This window comes from Chelonia mydas, chromosome 15 (genome assembly GCF_015237465.2).
Source record: "Chelonia mydas isolate rCheMyd1 chromosome 15, rCheMyd1.pri.v2, whole genome shotgun sequence".
NCBI lineage: Eukaryota > Metazoa > Chordata > Testudines > Cheloniidae > Chelonia > Chelonia mydas.
The window spans coordinates 19,848,483-19,871,282 of NC_057856.1; the positions used below are offsets into that span (position 1 = coordinate 19,848,483).

Sequence of the window (22,800 nt, forward strand, 5' to 3'; positions counted from 1 at the left end):
CCACCTCACACCTCCAAAAACCACTCACCTCTCCTTCCTCAGGGCGATTCCCGCCCACCGATTGTGTTAGAAACATGATGCACCACACCCGCCAGGAAAACTAGACCTCAGCTATTTCAAGCTGCATCCAGCCTACTTTCCAGCAGCCTCAGAACCACAGCCAAGGAGCACATCACTGAACAAAGGCTAAACCGCGGTTGCTCACAAAGGACACTGGCCAAGAGTCACTTGTTGCCCAAAGCTACTTGCGATTCATGCAGCAGCATCGCCAAAGAGACGGCATCTCCACGAGTCTCAGCATTCCAAGGCAGACACACAACCCTGGGAATATGAGCACGTCTGCAAGTGAACCAAGTGTGGGGCGGGCGACCTACTGGAGAGGAAAGTCGCTATACAGTGTGTGCAGAATTCCCACTGAGGTCAAGAGGAGTTGAGTGTTTTAGACTCATCCTGCAAACTACAGATTGCTCTCCAGTTAAGTCTGAACAGGGCACTCAGTTCAGGCTCCAATACTTATCCCCTTCAGCTGGCAGTTTTCTCCATTATTCTTTGCCTGCATACTGTACTGCACAAAACGAAGAAAACGCACCCCTGTATGATTAAACTAAGTAGCTTCCTAAAATCCTTTCCCAAATCCTTAGGTCTTCAGGGAATTCCAGGATTAATTGCCATGGCAGTGTCACTCACGGCAGCCAACCCCAAATAGGTAGCTGTTGCACGGCTATAGGAAGATCTTATCAGCGATGGAGGTTCCTGTAATCTTCTCTTGGTCAATCTGGGACACAGAAATCACCGCCCTTAGGAAATCTGGGTTCACCTTGTAGAGGCTACACGGCCAACAGTTCTACTGGTACATAACCCACAGCAGAAATGCTTCACACAAGCAGAAGAGGAAACAAGAAAAGTAAAGTAAAGAAAGAGACTACCGCTGCTGTCTTATACAGCTGCCAAAAGAAGTTAAAGACCAAAAGCAGGTTTTTGCAAAGGCCTCTGCAGTTGCTGGTGACAATGTTTGGCCATGCCTATATGCTGTAGCTTACTGGCAGATTTCCAGGACATTGTCCATAGCCCATGAAGAAGTCACTCACCACTGGAGCAGCACCAGTGGGCTGAAAAAGACCCTCTCGCACAACAGGAAGACATAGAAGTGACCCACTTTTCCCCTTTTCCTCCTTAACATCTACCGTTTGCTAATTCTATGCAGTTCTAGCTTCTGTTCTGTATATTCATATTTTCTCCAAACTCCCAGGGATGTCAGCGCAAGTGCTCCAGAAACAGCAACTACAGGATCAAGACATAATCACTTCAGAGCCTGGTTTTCAGGATGCTGAGCACCCACACTTCCCAATCAAGTCTATGTGAACTACTGCTGCTTCGCACCTCAGAATAATCAGGCTAGGAATGTCCCATAAGCTCAGCCCCACAACAACAAGCTAGTGCGTGTGCATGCAAAAGGAGTGGGGAAAAACCAGGAATGATGATGTAGATTCAAGGTCCAGGCTATCGAAGCGTTCGTCAGCAGAACAGCGACACTTTGGAAAGGGGAATTTACAGGGCATATCATACGGATGGATACACGGGTGCAATAAGATATAAATTGAACGGTGATTTGGCTGAGATAGCTGGGAGCTAATGTTGAGCCGTCTGTGGGGGCAACAGCTGAAGTTTTAAGGGATAAAGGATGGACTCTTCACCTTGCAGGTTGCCTGACTGACTGAACTTCTAACCCAGGCCTGCATCTTTCAAAGAAGAGAAGTTACTGAGTCAAAGAGTGGCCTCATATAAGAGCTACTGTATATCAAGTCCCACTACGGGCCAACCTTCCATACCGCATGTATGCTGTAAATGAGGAGGTCAAATTTAGATGACATGCAGGGAACTTACCAATTGATCCAGACAACAAATAGCTGGTAACTAAACCTGAACCTAGTACATATTAGACATTGGAAATATCTGGAGGTCTTTCAAACCACAGCGGTCCAGAAATTCTCAGAGCCCAACAGATCAAGAAGGAAAGAGAGTTCAGCTAATTAGTTGTAACTAAAAGTGCTCGGAGAGAGTGGCATTAAACCCATCAATCTGAGACACAGCAAAAGTAGTACATAGACACAATTTTATGAGACATCTTCAATGGGGAAGTGGTTAAAAAAAAGCCTAGCAGTTAATATGGGTTAATCCTGGTCAGATGACATTCTGGTTAACATTCAGGAGTGTAGTTCCAGAGAGCACACTGACATCTGGAGGCAAACACTTCTCTACCAGCCAATCTCAAACAGCCTTTGCTATCTGTCCCATTTGGGCTGCCTCCAGCGCTGCAGGGAGGGGCGGGAGAGGGAGGTGAAATGCTGACTGCAAGACAAGAGGTACAAACAAAGGGAGAGCTCCAGCCTGCTAAGAAGTGGTGCCAAAGGGAGAGTGAAAAGCCAGTGTTGCCTCCTGCTGCCAATGGCATGCAGTGAAGCGCTGAAGGCATGAGCGACATCACGCAGTCAAAGGGCAGCAGAGCCCATGCTCGAGTACGGTGAAGACACCTTGCTGGGACCAGCTCAGAAGCACCCTCAGGGTGGCTGAGGTCCTCACATGCTCCATTTTGTTGGGGTGGAGTGGTGGCTCCAGTCCTACATTACAGTGGTCTCTTCCCCTTCCTGGAAAGGTAGATAGTTTCTCTTTGGGGTCTCTGTAGACGCAGGGTTTGAGGTCCGTTCCACACAGGCTACTGGGAATGAGTGAGTGGGAGTGGGGTAGTGGCATGCTAGACCCTCATGTAACTAGCAGTGATTTTCCACCTTCCATGCCAATGGGACTCAGGCATCCTGATTTGGTGGAGAGAGGGCATGGTGAAGAGCGAGCCAGCATTTGCAATGACCTTCCGTGCGTCTCCACCCACCGCTCTTTAGGGCGAGCCCGAATCCTCTAATGAACACTGATCCCATGGCTGGACACGAATCAGTTAAAGAACAAGCTGTTAAAAAGCTTAGCAGGTGACGGCATGAGAAGCCTCATGCAGTTAAACTCTGAGCCGTGGTACGTGCCAGCCAATTAGTCCGATCATGTCAGCAAGGCTTTGAGCTGTATTTCTTCCCTATGTTTATATGGGTTTAAGCAATGGCACGTAATTATGGGCTCTCTCTGGGTTAGGAGCATTTTCAGAACGCAAGGCTGGGACTTCTTTAGCATTTTAAGTTTTTTCAGGGTGAATTCCCCCACTCGTAAGAGGTGCCCGGTCGACAGGTTAAGACATGCAAGTCCTCCCCGTTACTCTGAGAGCAGAGGCAGTGAGAGCTTTCTTATGCCAATGGACCACCTTGAAGGGTGGGAGTCAATCAAATCAGTCTCCATGTGCATTCAATCTTTACGAGCAAATAGAGACAAGCAGAGTCACTGGTGGAGCTGGATTTCGGTGTGTGGCCAGCTGGACTGTAAACTCATTTCACATGGGCCGGTCAGCATTGGCCTAGCTAGATTTGAACCTGTGACCAAAAGGATGAAGGTTCTTGACCACTGCTGTTCCCGTCAGCCGAGCCAGTTATACCAATACCCACTGCAGTTCATCACTACAAACCGAACAGCTCTATCTGGCAGCAGGACCGACCCGTCTCAGGTGTGGAGCAGAGAGCTGCTTGGGGTCTTACGTAGACTCAAAATATCTGAGCTGGCCCAACCGCCTCCTTCGACAGCAGGACCAAATGGCGAGACAACCTTCCCACAGATTCAGCCTCCTACCCACCAGGCCAGCCACTCACAGCCACAGTACTGTTGAGGCCTCAGAAGATAAGACAAACTCCATCTCGCAGCCTTTTCACAGCAAGGCGGCTATATCTGTGGTGGGTTCCAGCACTGCAGTGAGCAGCGAGGTCCTTTCCCCTAGTTAAATACAACGTTCTTTTTTTCCTGCTCCACAAAGATAAACAAAAATCGCTCCCAAATAAGCTACACAGACACGTGATGCAAGCGAGGAGCCCGTTATGGATAACCTGCCCTACGAAAAACATGGTGGTACTGGAAAAGCCCCAGCCAAAGCAGTGCCTTTGGGCTCCTGTGACGGTCGCCACCGTGGCTGGCACACTGGGGATTGAACTAGGACTCTGCAGTGCTAAAAGTGAGAGTGGCTACAGCTTGAGCTAAAGAGCCAGGTTCTCTAGCTGTAACACTCGTATTCTCTGTGGACTGGGCACAGAGGGGGACTCCACCCATGGGTTGCACTCAGCTCAGTCTCAAGTCTGTGTATTATTAGTAAAGTTCTGGATGGGGCCTGAGGGCGCTCCCTGGTCTCCAGAGCACAGGGGGTTAACTCCAGCTCAGATTCCTTCTCCCCTTGCCTTTCTTGGGGGGAGGGAATGCCTTTGAGGAGTTCAGGCTCCACATCCAGGACTGGGCTGAGCCTGAAGCTGCTGAGTTTTTCTGGTTAGTTTTTTTTTTATTGTAGCCGCTGCCCTTTGACTCAAGGCCAAGCCTCACCGTGAGGTTCTGACCCCACCCCCAAATTAACACTGGTGGAAAGATGCCTCGATTTCAGCAGGAGTTAGATCAAGGCCTAAAACTTGTTTTTTTGGGGTGAACAATCTCACCAGCTTCCCTCTTACCCTGCCGGGCTGGGAGAAGTGCTGTAAGGGGGCGAAGGGGATGGGGTCCTTGCCTGGCTCTCCACACCGGCTGAAGTCACCAGAGAGCTCCTGGAAAGGGAGAGAGAGAGTTCTGTTAGAGCCCAGGGGGCAACAGCACTTCCCCGCTCCTTACCGCTCCCCCCAGCTTTGCCACCCAAGGCTTCGTGTCCTTTTCACATGTGTCGGAATGTAAGTTAACTGCGCCCCGGCACACGCTGTGGGAAGCAATCCATTCCCCTCTCCTCTCCTCTGCCCTTGCCAGGGGGCCTCAATGTGGGTGTACATGTAACTTCTGCCCTGTTTAAAAGGGCCTCAGTGTAAATGAGAATCAGGTCCTCAGAGTTTTTTTTTTAAAGAGGAATTGGAGGCTAGTTTTAACCACTCTTCCTTGTCCCTCAGCTCTGTCCCAAGAAACCCAATGAAACAGCAACTCAATTATCAGGAAGGCTGTGAATTTGGCTGAGAGTAGGCTGAGGTTAGATTAAATCAATAATAGAAAGATAGTAACAGCAGCATCTGCTCCAAATCCACTGCATTATTCATCAGTCTAGTAATAAATTGTCAGCCTTTATCCCTTGTGCAGCTCCTTTCATACAAGGATCTCAAAAGGCTTTGCAAAGGTGTACGGTTACCAACCCCCCACCATTTTACAGCTGATATAACCGAGCCATCAGGAGGTAAAGGGACTTGCTCACGGTCATGCAGTGAGTCAGTGGCAAAGTCTAGAAGCCATCACAGGTCTCCTGATTCCCAGGCCTGCAGAGTGGATAGGACACAACACCCCCTCCTCAAGACAAGGCTGAGGGACTGTGGACAAGTCACCCACAGTTTTCTTAGGACAAAGACTTTTCCCTCCCTCCCCAGTTTCTCTAGAAAAAAAATGCTCCCTGGCAGAGGGGTACAGAAGGGAAGGGTCGGGGGTCTTCCTATTACTGACCTCATCATGGAGTCTAGTCCTACCGCAAGTCTGCAGCAAGGCTCTGCATACGGGCAGGAGAAAAGGGCTTGGGAACTTTGCCTGGCAGATGGAAAAGCGGCTAGCCAGCAAGCTGGGCTGGGTTCCAACCCAAATCTCTTCCAGTGAATGCTGGCATACTGCTGGGAATGGAATCAGACAGCATTGCAGTTCCCCGGTGTCCCTGCTTTCTCTCTACGAGTCACTAAATTTCCCCATCCCAAAGGCCAAGAAAATTGTAAAGGTTTCTCTATGCTAAAAATACAGCCCATGTCTGGGGGGCCCATTACAATACATCTCCAGGCTACTGTATAGGCAGGACCTTAAGGAGACTCTATGGTGCAAACAGGAAGCAAGTTGCAACTAGGTCACTGAGAGAGTCATCTCTGAAGCAAAGAGAGGGCCTCATATAGAGTTAAGTGAGCAAAATCCCTTCTCCATCCCCTCAAGCCCAGCAGCGTTTAATGCAGTGTCCGTGCCAGAGGCTAACCATTCTAATTCTTAACAGGCTAATGCTCTTACTCGCTGTACATCAGGCTGTCCTGGACGGGTTTCCCTCCTGCTGCCTCAGCAGTTAGATCACCTGTGTGTCAAGAAAGTGAAGAAATGGATTAGGTTTGGGTCATGTCCTTAAAAGCTTTTATATGTTCAGAGTGACTGATTTTAATCTCCTGCTTCTCCAGGACCAGGGGGAACTTGGATCCTAAGCAGCCTTTAAGATCTCTGTTTCGCTGAACCAGTGCAGCCAGCAGCTGGTTTCATTCTGATCCCCACGGCCTCAGGCTTTGACGGATTTGGTTTGAAAGGAGGTATTTTTGGAAAGGGGCAGAGACTTGACAGAGGTGTTGCGGAGCATAGACACGCGTCCCTTGTTGCAAGCCGTTAGCTGCTTTGCAAACGCAGTGGCATGTTTTGCACGTAGGGCTCAAACACATCTATGCCCCATGTGGCAAGATTCCAGTCTGATCCCGTGAGGTGGCAGCTGGATACACAGAAGAGCTCACCCCTGCCAAATGCTCAAAATGCTGGAAATGTGAACAGTGTCAGACGTTAGTACCCAGCTCCCACTGCTGTTACTGGGGAGAGTAAAAGCAACGCTGAGTTCTTCTCTCACACTCTAATTACATGCACCGACACACACTGCAGAGCCCATTCTCCCTTCCAAGCCTACAGGAAAGTTCAAATGTTTGCAAGAGAGATGAGGAAGGGAGGGCCTCATTCCCAGTTCAGCAAAGCACCATAAGCACATGCTTAACTGTAAGAATGTTCTTCAGTGCTCTGCTGAACGGGCACCGACTTAAGCACATGCCTAGGTGCATTGCTGAATGGGGGTCCTCTTCTTTGTGTACATGTGTTTATATGAACACACTTACTGCTACATACAGGGGGGAGGCCTAGCTCAGTGGTTTGCGCATTGGCCTGCTAAACCCAGGGTTGAGAGTTCAAACCTTGAGGGGGCCATTTAGCGATCTGAGGCAAAAATTGGGGATTGGTCCTGCTTTGAGCAGGGGGTTGGACTAGATGACCTCCTGAGGTGTCTTCCAACCCTGAGATTCTATGATCTATGTAAGCCTACATTGCTTCTTCCCCACTGGGGTTTTCAGTTCTCATGCTCAATTCAGGTCCATGTCCTGAAAGATTCCTTATTCTCAAATCCTTTCTTTGAAGCTATTTAGTTACAGAATGTACTACAATGCAATCACCGTGCCAGATGTTTCCTCAGTCTGGGGAACCAAAACATTCCCACTTTACAGTCAAAACGTACAGATCTATCAGTGTTTTGGCATTCCAGAAGCGGTCTTCAATGTACAAACAGCCTCACTTCTGCACGGTCTCTAAACACACTACAAACAGCGTGCCTTACTTGCGAACTGTGCTGGGACCATAACGAAGTCGTCAGTGTCACAGGAGGAATTCTTGCTGCTGCTTTCAGCGGAGTCCTTAGACCCATGCAGAAAACCAGGGGAATCCTGGGCAGGAGACACAAGAGCCTTCTCCCGCAGCTGCTGCATCTCTCCTATGGACTGCTTGAAGCAAAGAAAACAAACACGGAGTTTAATACAGCTAGTGCATCATTCTGCTAGATTCTCTAAATTAAATTGTGCAAAGCCAGAGCCAAAATTCTGCTGATAAACGGGGGCTGCCAACTCCCCACAAACAGATGCTTCCTTTACTGAGTGCAAAAGAACCGTATCTTTCAAAGCTAAACCCAAGTCAGAACAGTGCCTCTTTTGATCACCAAAACATGGCCCTGGTACATCAAATGCACCCCAGATAAGAATAGTTTCTCCGAGGTAGGCACCACTCTTTGCTTAGACTTTCCTGATGGATAGACCACCAGCTCACCGCAAAAGGAATACAAGGAGAACTAGGAAGAGATGGGAAGGAAGGGGTGGGTTTGTTTTGTTGCTGGCACGCGGCTGCTATCCACTCACTCCACGGCAGTAGCTGGATTTTGGGTACGTTTACAGAACGTAGGGTCATCAGCGAGGCACTGACCTGTGCAAATATATTTCACTGGGGCTGGGATGCAATAAGTGGGGAGTGAAGCCTGGGGAGCAGGGCTTGTGGGAATCAAGAGCAGCTCAGAGTGGTCAGTCAATACCAAATGGTCCTTTCAGTGGCAGGACAGGCTCCAGGGAGTGCTGCATTATACCCTCCCCTCAGCCAGAAGGGACGAGTGCCGTGACATCGACACTTTAAGGATGGGAATGGGAAAACGTGAGTGGTTCAGAAGGATCCCTTCTGCCATCCCTTAGGCAGGAAGCATATCGACCATGTCTGCTATATAGGCCTTAGCCATTCCTCAACCAAGTGCTGTCTGGGGCTGGGAGAGATCTCCAAGGGGTTGAATTAAAGCAACTTTCACTTGGGTCCCTAGAGCAAGGTCAGTATATGAAACCTCTTGCTAACTCAGTGGCTTGACAGGGAGTTTGTACCACTCGTGCTGCTCAAGCCGGAGAGCAGGCTAGGCGTTCTTGATGCTCAGGGACAGGAGAGACGGCCACAATGTTCTCTAACCAAGTGTGACGTGAGTGCTAGACTTCTCACGACCTAGGCCAGCCCCTCCTCTCCAGAGAAGAGAGATGATAATTGCAGGAGGAAGAGAAATGAACAAAACTCTTGCCCCCAGTGACCCAACTCGGTGAAGTCCAAAGGATATGGAGAGCAAAGAGCCCCTCTTCCAGATCACCCTGAACATCAGAGCTCCTGGGTTAGCTTAGGGCAGGGGTTCCAACCTTTCCCATACCAGGAATGCGCACCCCACCCATCCCCAGACTCTCTTCCCCTCAGAACCTCATAACACCTACTCACGACACCGCTTGAGGCGTGTAACCTGCAAATTCAGAGCCCCTGGTCTAGGGACATTAGGAAGAACAAAATGCCTAATAGGAAAGCAATCTTGCAAAGGAGGAACAAGAAAATTCATAACCATTTCCCTCTTCCCCTACCCCCATCACACCAATATTCCTCTGCACAAAGAAGTTCAAAAGGCAACTTTCACCGACAGTCTCTGAAATCCACTCGGTGAGCTGGGGGGATGTCACTTTGCTGGCAGGTTAACATTCAGCCCTTCAGAGGAAAGTTTTAGTGGTTAAGTAATGAGGGGGGACAGACGTCCGTTCAGATCCACTCTCCTAAGCCTACCAGACTGTGGCAGGTCTGGGCCTGAGCAGACGGCTTTGGCGAACGTGCGTCTGGGCAGGTTCACCTTGCAAAAGAAGGTGGATTGTGCTGTCAAACTTGGCTCGAGGGCAGAGAGCTGGCAGCCAGCGCTAGATGCTGAATTAATGACTTGTTCTGGTTCTTAGGAGTCTTACAGCTCTACTGACACCAGCTGGTGTCATTAATGCAAGCCTCGCTCACTGCAGGCTCTTTGCATAATAGATGAAGACAAACTGAAGCACTCCTTGTGGAGACAGAAAGTCACTTCAGGACCCCAACCCACGTCATACTACATAGGAGCTTGCAACAGGCACAGACTGAATTACTAAGGTATTACAATCTTCAGCAACTTCAGGCAGTGACAGCAAAGGACCTATTTCAAATGATCCAACGAGACGGCGAAGCAGAAAGGGACAGCAGCCAAGGCACCATCAGGAATGTTAAACCCCCCCAGACATCTGCGGGTTGTACTTACGGGAGGTGAGGCCAGGTGGGAAGTGGAAGAGCTGCTGGAGGAACTACCAGAGCCTGAGCTTGGATAAGAAGGCATTGGCACAGAAGCAGCTGGGAACAGAAAGAAATCGTTAAACGTTCTGATCAGCCAACAATGCAATGATTAAAAAGGCTTTTCTAGTCTTCTTTCCCATCAGGTTTCTCTCATATACCAGTTGGTGTCATTTAACGGAGGGAAAACCAACATTTGATCCAGTTTAAATGAGAAAAAACTTGCCTCCCCCACACGGCCATTTGACATCCGTTATCTTTATTATGGTACTCCTGCAGGACACATGGCCACCTTAGCTATGAATGTGCTTACTGGTCAGCTCTAAGGCAGACCATTCCCAGTAACCTGGGAGATGTTTTGGTATTTTAATGGTTTACGTGGATCCAGAAGATAGTCATTTCACTTCTCTTCTCTCCCACCTGCATTGTCCGAAAATTACAGCCTTGCCTTAGTTTTATTAACCCACAGGATTGGGCATACTTACTCCATGTACATGGTATAGAGCAGGGGTAGTCAACAGGCAGACCGTGGGTCAAATCTGTACCACCAGACACTTTTGAATGGACCCCAAAATCTTTTTATTTACTTATCATTACTGTTATGGTTTTTTAAAATTATTTTCTCTGGAGTCTGGAACTTGACTATACCTTGACTAAGAAATCTGGACCTTGATAAAAAATAATTGACTATCCCGATAGGGTAATTATGAAGAGGAAAGCTTTCTTCTCCATGTAAAACTGCTTCATGGTGAACAATGTTAAAATATTACAATGAAAGGCTTATGTTTATTTTAACAGCCAGTAACTACATGGAGATACCTTCATTTCTTTAACCCTTAGGGCAATGTTCAGTGATGGTGTGTGTGCATGGGTGGTAGGGGAAGAGATGGTCTACTGGCAAGAAGAGCTGGGATCCTTTGGGCTCTTGACAGGGCAGAAATTAAAATTGTTCCCATTATACAGGTCTCCTTTTATTCTGGCCTGCCTGTGGACCTTGCCTTACACTTCCCCTGCCCCAGCTTATACCAGTAAGAAGTGGCTCTATGATCACAGGCTGGGAGTGAGGATCAGAGTCAGGGAGCAAGTGCTGAAGGAGGTGTCCCAAGAGAAGGTAGGAGGGCTTCCTCAGTAGCCAGAGATAAAGGGAGGATACTACAAAGAAAGCAGAATCATTGACAAGGGCCAGAGAAGAGGAGAGAGATGGGTCTCCCATCCCTTGTATTGGAACCCCAAGGATGTCGTCTATTCATCCTCAGGGTTCTAAGGGTTAAGCCCATAGACAAGGACATCTCTGTGGGAGGAAAACTTCCTTTTCTGTAACTCCCATGCCTATACCGAGGGTGGGTTTGACTGCAACCTCAGTAGGTCATGTTGTTATAACACGCTGCCCTGCCGAGAAAGAAAAGTATCCCCAAAATGGGAATTCTGGAAGGAAGATCAGAGGCTCAGGGTGCTCAGTTAAATATCAAATACCCAGAATGCATTTTCAGCTCCCATATCTAATAGCATGGCTGGCTCTCGCGCCCTATGCTTGAGGAACAAACCAGAAAGTCTGGGTGAACTCACATGTAGGTGGAGAGCCCAATTCCATGCAGCACTTCTTTGAAATCACTGGGATTCCTACATGTAGACAGCTTGCAGGTCAGTCCCAACCGCCTTCTCAATGTCTTGGAAAACAAGAAGCCTGAAAGAATCTCCCCAGTTTTAGCCTGCAAACTGTGACAGGAAGTACAAACAACTGCAGCTGCCAAATCTGCACAAAGAAACTAGGAACTCTCCTCAACTCTTAGCAGAGGCCTCACAGACAAGTACTGTAGTGAGGTCTCCCACTACCAAGATTTTATTGTTTTTACAAAATAAACTGCACCATGTACTGTACACTGACTGCCGTATCTGCTTTAATGTTTATTTTTCCCTTGGACGATCATTTTTACTATTTGGGAACTCGGCTGAATTTGGAGCTTTTCCTTCTATTTTTGTCTATTTGCACTGGAAAAGTGTTCCATAAATCTAAGGGCAGGAAGAAAGACTTTTCCACTATGTAGCTGAATTCAAACTAAATGACAGCTGCTAAAGTAAATGAACTAAATGCATCTTTGGATGCAGCCTCCTTGATTGTTATTTTATTATTTCTTCCCTGGGCCCCCATTGACTTCATTGCACGATCAGAACTCACAAGATCTGGTCATTTACAGCAGGGGCTTTCAGTCTCTGTGAATTAGTCAGATTCCACTGTAATTATATGTTTGATTCCCCCTTTACCCAAAAAAGGCACAATCAGGTAATGACAGCAATACACAACCGCTTGAAAGAAATGCACTCAGTCCTGTTTTCTGCCCGCAAGGCATTCACTTTCAGTTTAAAATTTTAAAGGAATAAACTTTTTGGAACATGATGTTTTCACCTGGAAACTGGACAGAGAGACAGTAACATGAATTATGTTCCTCACCCCAAATCCTAAAATTGCCAGACATCATGGTAACAAAGGCATTAGCACTCCTAATTATCTTCTCCAGCTTGTCCCAACAATGGAGTTATCATCCAGCTGGTAGCAACATCAGTAGTCTCATGCCAACAGAATCCAAAACAGAGCACTGCCCAAAGGGGCAGTTTTGCTCTGAGAAGCAAGTAGGCGCAGCCCTGAACAATTCTTAGTGCAGGACTGAGGCCTACGCAAAAGCAGTTGCAACCAACAGGGTGCCATGATTTCCAGCAGAAACTTTATTTTGCCAGGGGCTTTTGTCTTGAAAAGTCATTTGGGGCTGAAACGTGGTGTAAAAAGTCTCCATCTGGCATCCACTTGTCATATAAACCAGCTGGATAGAATCTGGTAAACCTCTGTAGCTCTCTTGTTTTGTTGATGTTTAACCTCTGAAGCCTCAGCATCAATTCCTGATGAGGCAGTATTTTGGAGGTTGCAAGGTACAGAAGCAAAAGATGAATTAAGTAAAAATTCCCCTTTAAACCTTTGAGTTTCAGAAAATACCATATTTGAAATGTAGCTATTGTACCGTGTGCAGGCAGTTAGATTTACATATGATTTTGCTGGTCTTTGCTTTGTGAGTATGCACAGTAAGATCAGAAAGTTGGCATCAGAGCTATAGGTCAAGCGCACCAAACTGAACATATTGTTCCAGACACTGAACCATCTCACCAGTATTATGTATCACATTAATGCATAATATTTGCTCATGCTACCTGGCATCTCTCTTGCAAGCCAGGTTCAAAGAGACATCAAGTGATACATTAGTCATAAATAGGGGGGAAAAGAGAGGACAATATAGACTCATAGACTTTAAGGTCATAAAGGACCATCATGATCATCTAGTTTGACCTTTATCACATTGCAGGCCACAGAACCTCACCCACCCCACTCCTGATTAGACCCTTAACCTCTAACCAAGTTACTGAAGTCCTGAAATCATGGTTTAAAGACTTCAAGTTACAGAGAATTCACCATTTATGTTAGTTTAAATCTGCAAGCGACCCATGTCCCATGCTGCAGAAGAAGGCAAAAAACCTCCAGAGTCTCTGCTAATCTGACCTGGGGGAAAATTCCTTCCCAACCCCAAATATGGTGATCAGTATACACCCCATTTTATGCAATTGTATTTACTGGTCACAACAGCCTTAATTATGCTTCCTCGTGCTCGGTTCCCATAATGCACTGTAACCAATATCACGCGCCTATCCAAGGCCCTACAGCATCTATCTACAGACAAATGACATTCTTACCAGAAGGGTGTATTTTAGGATTTTATTGATATTTTTACACTTCTAAGATACATCTCTCATCGCAGGTACAAAACCCACAAGTTAAATAAATAACAAAGACAGACAACACAAGTTAACAAAACCCAAGGCCCCAAACCCACCACTCAGGCTAAAGCCAGTGGCAAGCAGATCGCTCTTGCAGCATGCCCTGAAGGCCAACAGACTTGAGGTCCTTGTCTCACCATGGAGGAGGATGGATGTGGGAGGGAAATACACCTCAGAACAGGCCATTAGATGGCTTCAGGAGGCCTGGGTTGCATTCCTAGCTCTGCTGCAGACTGCCATGTGGCCTGGAGCAAATCACCTCGCCTACACAGGCCTGTTTCCTCTCCCACCCTCTGTCTGTCTTCACTGTGTAATCTGTGAGCCCTTTAGCGCAGGGACTGTCTTGAAGTGTATGTCTTTAAGTGCTGCGCCTCCCACAATAAGGCCTTGAGCTTAGTTGATGCCTCTACCTGATTCCTCAAATACAAATATTTAATAATAATTGTTACTTGGAAATAAACTGGAAGCCAGAGCAGGTTATGGGCTACAGGTGTCCTAATCTCTTAGACAGAAATGCTAGAGACCCAGTCCTGCTTCTGTTGAAGTCAGTGGCAGTTTTCTTATCAGTTCCAGTGTGACGAGGATATCAGAGAAGCAATGAGGCAATCTCTAAAATTATTCCCATTATGATCCTGGCATGGGGATTCTCACAAATGAATCCATTCTGGGAGTGACACACTCTCCGTCTAAGGTCAGATGCAGCTACCCAGACCTCACCACCTCCGCCATCCTCCCTACTCCCATGTCAAGTGGAATGGCTAGATGGACTAACAGGAGGCCTATAGCAGCACCCAGCCAGGTCCATGTTCTGCGTCCGAAGTCAGGGGGCTTCATCCCTGCGCAAGTCAAAGTGTAACTGCTAGGCATGGACCTCGCATTAAACTGCATCAATCACAAGGGAGACCCCTGTCAGATGATGTCCTGCATGCCTCAGACGAGACTTCAAGTGACAGCGATATTATACCCCATGCCCCTGGCTTACCTCTCTCAAGTTGGCTCTTCCTGCCTTATCTCCCCTATGCAGGGATCAAAAGGACCCAAGTTAACCCCCGTCATCTCAGCTCTTAGCAGTCCAAGCCACACTCCCCAGGAACTCTTTCAGTCTCCTGAAGGCCTCCATCCATTGGGTGCATCCACTACAGCCAACTGTCAGAGTACAGACCAGGGCAGGCCGCAAGAGCCTTTGACCCAAACAACAGGCCTCCCCACAAAAGACCACAGTCCAAGACCTCTGAGGTCAACGACAGGAACTTCTTCCCTCTCCTTGTTTAAAGCAATATCAGTCTTTCCCTGTCCCAGGCTTTACACATATGTCTAGTGGTGGGGACCAGGAAGGCTGGCGGGCAGCTTCAGATAAGGAAGGTCCTTACCTGCCCGCAGGGGTGGCCGTTGTACAGGGCCAGTGCCCCGCACCGGTAGCCTAGCTGCAGTTGGAGGTGAAGGCCGAGCCAGGAGAACCCTCCCCTGGCCATGGCGGTGCGCTTGCTTTCCACACTCTGAGGGTGTGGGTGACGCTGGAAATGGAGGGCAAGTCAGGAGAATCCTTTCCTGCTTGCGTGGGGTTCCCTGCGGTACAGGGCTGGCCCTCCATGGTGACAGTGCAGCTGGACATGAGAGCTGGGCTGGTGGGTGAGCAAGCCAGGGTTGCGAGAATCGTTGCCTGCCTGCAGGTAGGTCAGAGACTGAGGGTCTCATCCCCCAGAGTGGTGGTGTGGCGAGAGATGAGGGGCGAGCTGGCTTTGGAGCTTCCCGAGGCAGGCAGAGTCCTTCCTTGTCTGCAGGGCGGTCAGGCTTTGAAGGGCTTATCCCCCACAGTGGCGGCGTGGCTGGTGCTGGGGGCCAGGCTGGCTTGGGAGTTTCCTTAAGCAAGCAGAGTCCTTTCCCACCTGCAGGACAGCCCTGCTTTGCAGGGCTCACCCCACATGGCGATGGTGCAGCTGGCGGTAGGGGCCGGGCTGGCTTGTAAGTGGCCCTAAACCAGAAGAATCTTTTCCTGCCCGTGGTATGGTCACCTAAGCACACAGTTAAGGTGGGGGAGTGTTTACAATGCGTATCAGGGATAAACCAGAACTCCTGCCTCGGAGCCATGTGTTCCTACAGCAAGACTGTCAAGAGCGACAAGCAACGCCTCGCTTTTTCGGCATCCACTTTGAGACCCATTAAAGGGGCCTGATGTTCAGAAAGTGCCGCGCACTCACCCTCTGAAAATGAGGCCCTTTCGAGATAGTTCAAGGTTGGCCTCCGAAAATCGCCAGCCACTGCTGAAAATCTTGGCTCCAATATTTAAACGGAAGCTTAAGAAGAGGTCTAATGAGAGTCCTTTTGTAAAAGCAATGGTCGTGCACTCTCGATAGAGCTCTTATAAGGGGGGGCCATCTTGGTCGGGGGGAAAATTACCCAGTACCGTGATAGTGATTCTGGGTTGGCCACTGAGTTCCACTTTTAATTTAAAAGGAGATGAGTAAAGCTGGTTGGAAAATTGCAACAGATACAAAAAATTTTGATAAAAAAAAAAAAAAAAAAAAAGAGGGGGAGGAATTGCCAGTGGAAAACATTTTTCAATTTTTCAACTGGCTTCAGTCACAAGTATCCAAAATAAACCCCTCTAAAGCAAGAGAACTTGGAAGAACCTGGAGTTAAAACCTGGATTTGGTCCAAAAGACTGCACTGCTCTCCAGTACCTGCTATTCAGTGCAACCCAACAAATGGGTAATGGATACATGGCTTGCGGCATTTTCACAATTAGACTATTAGTTTACAACCTGGCCACCATCCACTGTTATTAATTGTCTTATACACGCAGGTGAGAGGGAGATATAAGCAGCATAATGCTGTTTACCCACAAGTACCTATAAGACTGTAAGGTCAGTCATTTCCAAGAAGAAAGCCAGCCAGCCAGCCCCACCCACCCACACACTAGATTTACTCCACTTTAGGTCCTTAAACAGACCAAGGAAATCCAGCTTTTGAAGATAATTCAGCAGATTCAAATAAATTTCAGCTGCAAAATCCAGAGATCTTGAACTCAACCCAGTGGTAAAGCCCAAGTCAATGCTCAAATAACCAAAAGGACTTGGAGACAGCTCTCTCTTTTGGGGCTTAGTGGTTAGGGGAAGGTAAATCATGGCTTGTTAAAGTTAAGAAAAATATTAACACTTACATTTTTTCATAGAGGCACTTGCATCCAGGAAAGGGTGATGGAAAAACTCATCTGAAAATAGAGGAATAACGGTTCAGTGTAAGTAAAATGCTATGTGTCCAAACAGTTTACAAAGCTGGGAAAGTTATTTGGTATTTTTCCATTCTGTGATCTACAGTCTGCTTGTCCCAGTTAGACTATCCATACACTGCAGTTATACTTAGCATTGTTCTAAGGAGACAGGCTGAGGACTGGACGGAGGGCCAGTTCAAGGAAGCCTGTTGTGTCCTGGGAAGTCACAAGAGCGTGCACATTGCTGGAGAATCAGAGGGGTGAAGGCACAATTAGACATGTCTGGATTGGATGCTTTTGTGAAGGAAGTAAGGGAGATTGCAGATGATAAGGGGGAGAAAATGCCCCTTGCCAAAACACGATAAAAGGAGAATTATCCTGATTCCTATGGGGGCTCAAGAGGTCACCACAGAGCAACTCTTTCTGCATGGCACTGGAGAAGGAGTAGACAGTCAGCCTGTTCTAGTCGCTCTTTCTCCTGTCTGCACATGACAGTAAAGAGTAAGACAAATTCCACTGCAAGCTTCAACCCTGGCATGCACTCTAGCACATGTTCAGAGTCTATTAACTGCATTAGAAATGGAAGGAGAGGTTTTTCTGGGTACCAGAATGATGGAGGCTTGACAAATGTTAGGTTCAAGATGGTCTTCCCACCAGCACTGAACTCCTATGCCATGCCAGCCAGGGATGGGGAATCACTCCCATTGCAAGAAGCCATGGAGAAGAATAGGGAACATGTCGAAACCTGGGGTGGGTGTGGATAGGATTTAGGGGATAAGTGAAGGAGGTTTCTGTTACACAAGAGAAGGAGAAAACCTAACGTGGCCCAACAATTAAGAGGGCGATAACTTGAGATCTCTGGGTAATCGGGGTATCATTAAGGAGCAACAAATCAACTCAGAGCTTTTTCTCCTCTGCACTACACAGCAGAGGAGCCTATATACTTATCACACTAAATTATAACCAGTCCATAAGGGAGCTGGAGCCTCCATGACTTGCAGTCAAACCTGCAGTCTCGGGGGCCCCACTGCCTGGAAAGTCTAACCAGTCCTGCCGTGATAGGCAGGAACTTCCTTTTCCAAGGCTGTCCATCCAGCACTCAGGTCACAAGCAGAGAGCCCTGGGCTTTCCGAAATGCCAGCTGCAGGCAGCCACTCTCTTGACTGATGGCCGTAGAACCCCTTCTTACCGCCCACAGTGCTCCTGTTCTAGCTCACTGCAGAGACTTTCCGCACTCCCAACCCTCCCTCCGAGACTCACCCCATCTCTCACCTTCTGCCCCCACACTGTCACCCTCCTGCATTAGTCAACAACTATCATCTTTCAGGGTTCAGCAGCGTGAGTCACGGCCCACGAATGATCGTCTGGCTAACCCAGGGGGTTCAGCTTGTTTTCCCAGTGAGGATTTCCTGTTGCAACATCCACGATTTTATACATGTTAAGTGCAATGTAAACAGCTGCCAAATCAACAACAGGAAACGTACAAACTTGGGACTCGTGTGGTTTTCCTTTAAATGATCGTGGAATTAAGAGAGGCACCAAACCATGGAGACCAGGTTCTGAGCCTCCCGGCTGCTGTTCTCCTTGCCAATTAAATGACATTCAGAACATCACATAATGCTGTTACATGAACCTGCCGTAGCGCAGGGGGGCTATATGCTCACAAGGCCATCCACGCACCTCAAGGGGGATTAACAGAAACCAGGGTCAGCAAACTGATCCGCACTGAGAGCTCCAGGGAGAAAGGGGAAACAATATACCTGAGTCCTCACAGAAGAGCTCCTCACTACTTAATCCTGGCCATACACAGAATATATATATATATATGGTGACCAGATAGCAAATATGAAAAATCGGGATAAAGTGTGGGGGATAATAGGCACCTATATAAGAAAAATCCCCAAATATTGGGACTGTCCCTATCAAATCAGGACATCTGGTCACCCATTTATTATATATATATATATATATATATAATTTTCTAATTCTCTGAGCACTAGAAGATGTAAGTCCTCCCCTTATAAAATATATACTTTTGTATCCACTTGCTGTGAAAGCAACAGGGATTTTTTTTTTTAAATACCAAAATTGGAGAGGCAAAGGGAGGGGCCAATAGACCCATTCAGCCTGTGTGTGTCCAATAGAAAACAGCCTCCAGACCCACAGAACAGTCCAAGGCTTGGCACTGGAAAGGAGAGCCTGGAAAGAGAAGACGGTTGGGTAGTTTCGTCACAAGTAGGGAGGGAGCTCAAACGCTCTCTGCGGGAGGGAAGACTTAGCCCCGCGAGGAGAGGAAGAAAGAATCAGACCGGGGTGCTGAGGCATACACGGTTCTCAATAAATCATGGCCTGGCTCTCTCCTGACTGATTGGCAGCACTCTGGCATGGCCAGTAGCATCAAGATGTGTGAATTATAATCACAGCAAAGCAGCTGATAAAGGAGTGGCTTGGCTGAAGCTTATGGACAGAATACAGGTGACTCCACCCCAGAAAGGGGTGAATCGTATACGAGTGTCACTTAAGGAACGTCCCCCCCAGCCCCAACACACACAGTAATAGGAACCAGGCAGCAGCCATAAACCAGTAGAATCTGCTGCAAGTGTCATGACTGTTATTCCCAATGCAATCTAAGGTCACTACCCCAGCGGATCATGAACCAGTCCGGGGGCAGGCGGCCATGGACATTCAGCTCATCACTAGATGGGAAGGGGACCCCCCAATTATTTTCTTTTGTAACATGAGGTCACTGGAAAAGGTTGAAACCCACAGCACTAGGTGAATACCACTCTCAACAGAAGACCTATACGCAACCATTGAACAGGCTCTGGCCTGTCTGTCTATCTGTTGAATTGGCTAGCACTCCTTTGAAAATGCACATTTCCTCTAATCCATGCGTCCTGCTCCACATCCAAACTTCTATAACCAGGGTGGTGTAATTACGTTCAGTCCTGGTTAATCCATGCACACATTTTATCTAGATATTAGGGGATTCAAGAAAAGGTTTCACTGATCGCTCCACTCCGAAAGAACAACCGAGAGAGCAAACCAATTTGCATTAACCAGGACTGACAGCATCAGGGAAACGCAGACAGCCAATTCTAAAATCAAGCACTTTTATCTGAAGCCTAGACAAAGAGCAACAACATTTCAGACACGCAGCCACACCCACGTGGCTAGCCACGCATAGAATCGTAGAATATCAGGGTTGGAAGGGACCTCAGGAGGTCATCTAGTCCAATCCCCTCCCCTGCTCAAAGCAGGACCAATCCCCAATTTTTGCCCCAAATCCCTAAATGGCCCCCTCAAGGATTGAACTCACAACCCTGGATTTAGCAGGCCAATGCTCAAACCACTCCCCTGTTCCACTTCATTCTGAGGGCAACTGCTGCTAGGTAGGTAAAGGCATATGTAGCCATTCACTTTGCGCCACACTACATTAATATTTAGCACAAAGATGAAACATGGCTTCTATTCCAGGAGATTAGTTTCAGGGAAGCCACTTAAAGAGGCCTGCACAGGGCCAGGACTAAGAGGCTGGTAGATGAAATGGATCTATTTGGCTACTGGCATTGTGACAATGAAAACATAGCTTTTAATTTTCTTTATTATTTGCTCCCCTGCGTATGAATGCATTCTATAATGCCCAAAACTTTCTGAGGTATGGTCGTTGTCTTCTGTCTTCTACCCCGTCGAAAAGGGTTTAGCTGCCGGCTGTGCTGTGGGTGGAAACAGATCAAACAGAACTGTCACAAGGGGAGCTGGCTCCTTTCAGGAACTTTGGGTACCTGTGCCTTGTTTTCCCCTGAAACATGGGATCGAGGAGCCCTGCGTGGAGCCCTGACCAGAGTAAACATCACAGGTCACAGGAGTAGGATTGGCTGGAAGTGGCACCTGTGATGAAGGACCTAGATGCAGGCTCTCCAAGCCAGCCAGGCACAAAGCCTGGGTGAGATATCTGCAGGGAGTAAGAAGCGCCAGGCGACCCTCTGAGGGTGAGGGCTGGAAGGGCCATATGAGCCCTGGGAAGGGAACATGGATGGTTCTGTGAAAACCCTACTGGCAAGGGAAGGAACTGATAAACAGGTTGAGGTTTCTTGTGCTGGCTTCCCGGGTGGAGGGGAGAATGTACAATGGATCACCTATCATACATATTGTGTATGGTGTGCGAGTAGCAACGGACACAGGAGAGGAACCGGACGTGAGGTGGTGCATGCAGACTAGTGACAAGGACACAGACAGATGTTCATCTGTCATGTCATTTTGGCACACACAAAGCAGGTTGCAAAAGTTGAAGGCCAGACTGCCGGGAGTGGGTGTCAACGAGGGAAGGCACGTGGCATTCAGCACCAATAACGGGAATGCAATTCTGATGCAAAAGTTCAAAGCCAACTGAGGTCAACACTGATTGCAGTTGGCACATCCAGCTGGAATAAAATCCAAGGATCATGCTGACCCTTGGGCAGCTGGCACTGCCTGGAATTCTATCCACCGCATGATGTAGCATCAGCAAGCCCTCAGAGACCTGGCGTGTCATGATACTAAAGAGGTACAGCCAACACAGACACCATTTTCATTCATTTTGTCTTAATCACTAGAACAGGTGACTCTCTTACCAAAGTCCATGCGGTCCTTATGATTGCGCTGCAGAAGACCCAGTAGCAGCTGCCTCAGGTGGCTGGATGTCTCCCTGGGGATGCTAAGATTTTTAGACAGTTGAAAACAAAAGTTAAACTTACAGACACCTTGAACAGCTCTTAAATATGAGTTAATGCAAACTAAAAGCCCCACCTCACACCTGTTGGGCTAGAAACAGAATCCACGCTCACTGCATAGGAGCTGAAAGAGGAAACCACTTTATTTTTGTCCCAGTGGCACTCACACCCAAATCCCTGTTTTGCTAGTGTTAAAGCTCTGGCTCCTCTAAGTTTAAAGACCTCTTCCACGAGCATCTGCAGAGCCTTGCTTTTGAGAATGATTTTATAGCAATCTGGTTGGGTTCTCAGTAGTGTCTATTTCATGTACAACATATAGCACAGAGTAAATAAAACAGATCATCAAGATGGAGCCCTTTATTCAATAGACGCTTCTTGTTAAAACCCACATGGGTCCTGGAGATCAGCTTTACCAATTTACTATTGATTTCATTAGATGTTTATGTTAAAAGACACAGATAGTTTACATAAGACCAGCACCCGTCCTTCAAAAAAATGACCTGTTCAATAGTATTTACAGTAGGTGCCCCAAAATCTGGGCCTTTGCCACCTACAAGAAGTTAAAATGAATGCCATATTTCCCCACGGCAAGTAAAAAGAAAAGTGGGATAAAGGCATATGCCTTGGGGGGAAAAAGGTGTGTTATGTCCAGTTTTTAAGGGCAGTCACCACACACAGAAGCAAATCAATCAACCCCTGCTACCCCCCAAGGTGGTGGGGGTTGAGCGTAGAAACCTGGGGCCAAGTTCTTGATACACAGGCACACAGCGACGAGCGTAGAATCACTGTATATGTTAGGAACGGGAAAAGGTAATTCAGCTTTTGCATGAGTGGAGAGAGCTTTGTTGATTTCCCCTGGCGACTAAGAAGGACCACGCCGGGGAATAATGTCTAAGACCTGCCCCCAGAGACAGCAGAGCTCTTCAAATGAGATGTAGCCAGATCCAGGCTCTGTCAGCATTAGCTCCGTTTATCATGGCTGGGCACAGCACCATCCCTGCAGTCGAACAGCCTCCCCTGCCTCCCCTCCCCTCCCCTCCCCTCCCGGGGGTCAGCTAAGGTAATGCCCTGCACCATCTGCACAGGAATCGTAACTGCACAGAGCCTCCAGCCAACCGCTGTCGTGGAACACACAGCCTGCTCAGGCCCACCTCCGCGGAGCCGGGTCAACCCCCCCCAGGACAGGCGGGCAACAAGCTTAACTTTGAGAAGGGGAGCAGATACCTATTTACCCCTGCCTGCCAATTCTGCTCTGCTTCCACCTTCCCCCTCCCCGGCAGAGATATGAATGAAAACAAAGCGAAAGGAGAGCGGCTGGGGCCAGAGGGG

At 47.9% G+C, this 22,800-nt stretch overlaps 1 protein-coding gene across 4 annotated transcripts in view; it reads right to left on the bottom strand.

The window, feature by feature from the left end:
• The window catches only part of ULK1 (unc-51 like autophagy activating kinase 1), a 126,018-nt gene that overhangs the window by 24,808 nt on the left and 78,410 nt on the right, over positions 1-22,800 (bottom strand). For 2 of the 4 annotated variants that reach the window (XM_043530038.1, XM_043530037.1), the window contains 6 exons: positions 21,373-21,455; positions 16,709-16,759; positions 9,701-9,789; positions 7,424-7,583; positions 6,082-6,142; positions 4,584-4,673 (listed from right to left, as the gene is read on the bottom strand). In XM_043530038.1, coding sequence (XP_043385973.1) covers positions 4,584-4,673; positions 6,082-6,142; positions 7,424-7,583; positions 9,701-9,789; positions 16,709-16,759; positions 21,373-21,455 — 534 coding nt within the window. Of the gene's footprint in view, positions 1-4,583; positions 4,674-6,081; positions 6,143-7,423; positions 7,587-9,700; positions 9,790-16,708; positions 16,760-21,372; positions 21,456-22,800 lie in introns of all 4 variants that reach the window. The other 2 variants (XM_043530036.1, XM_037879270.2) reach the window with 1 other exon arrangement.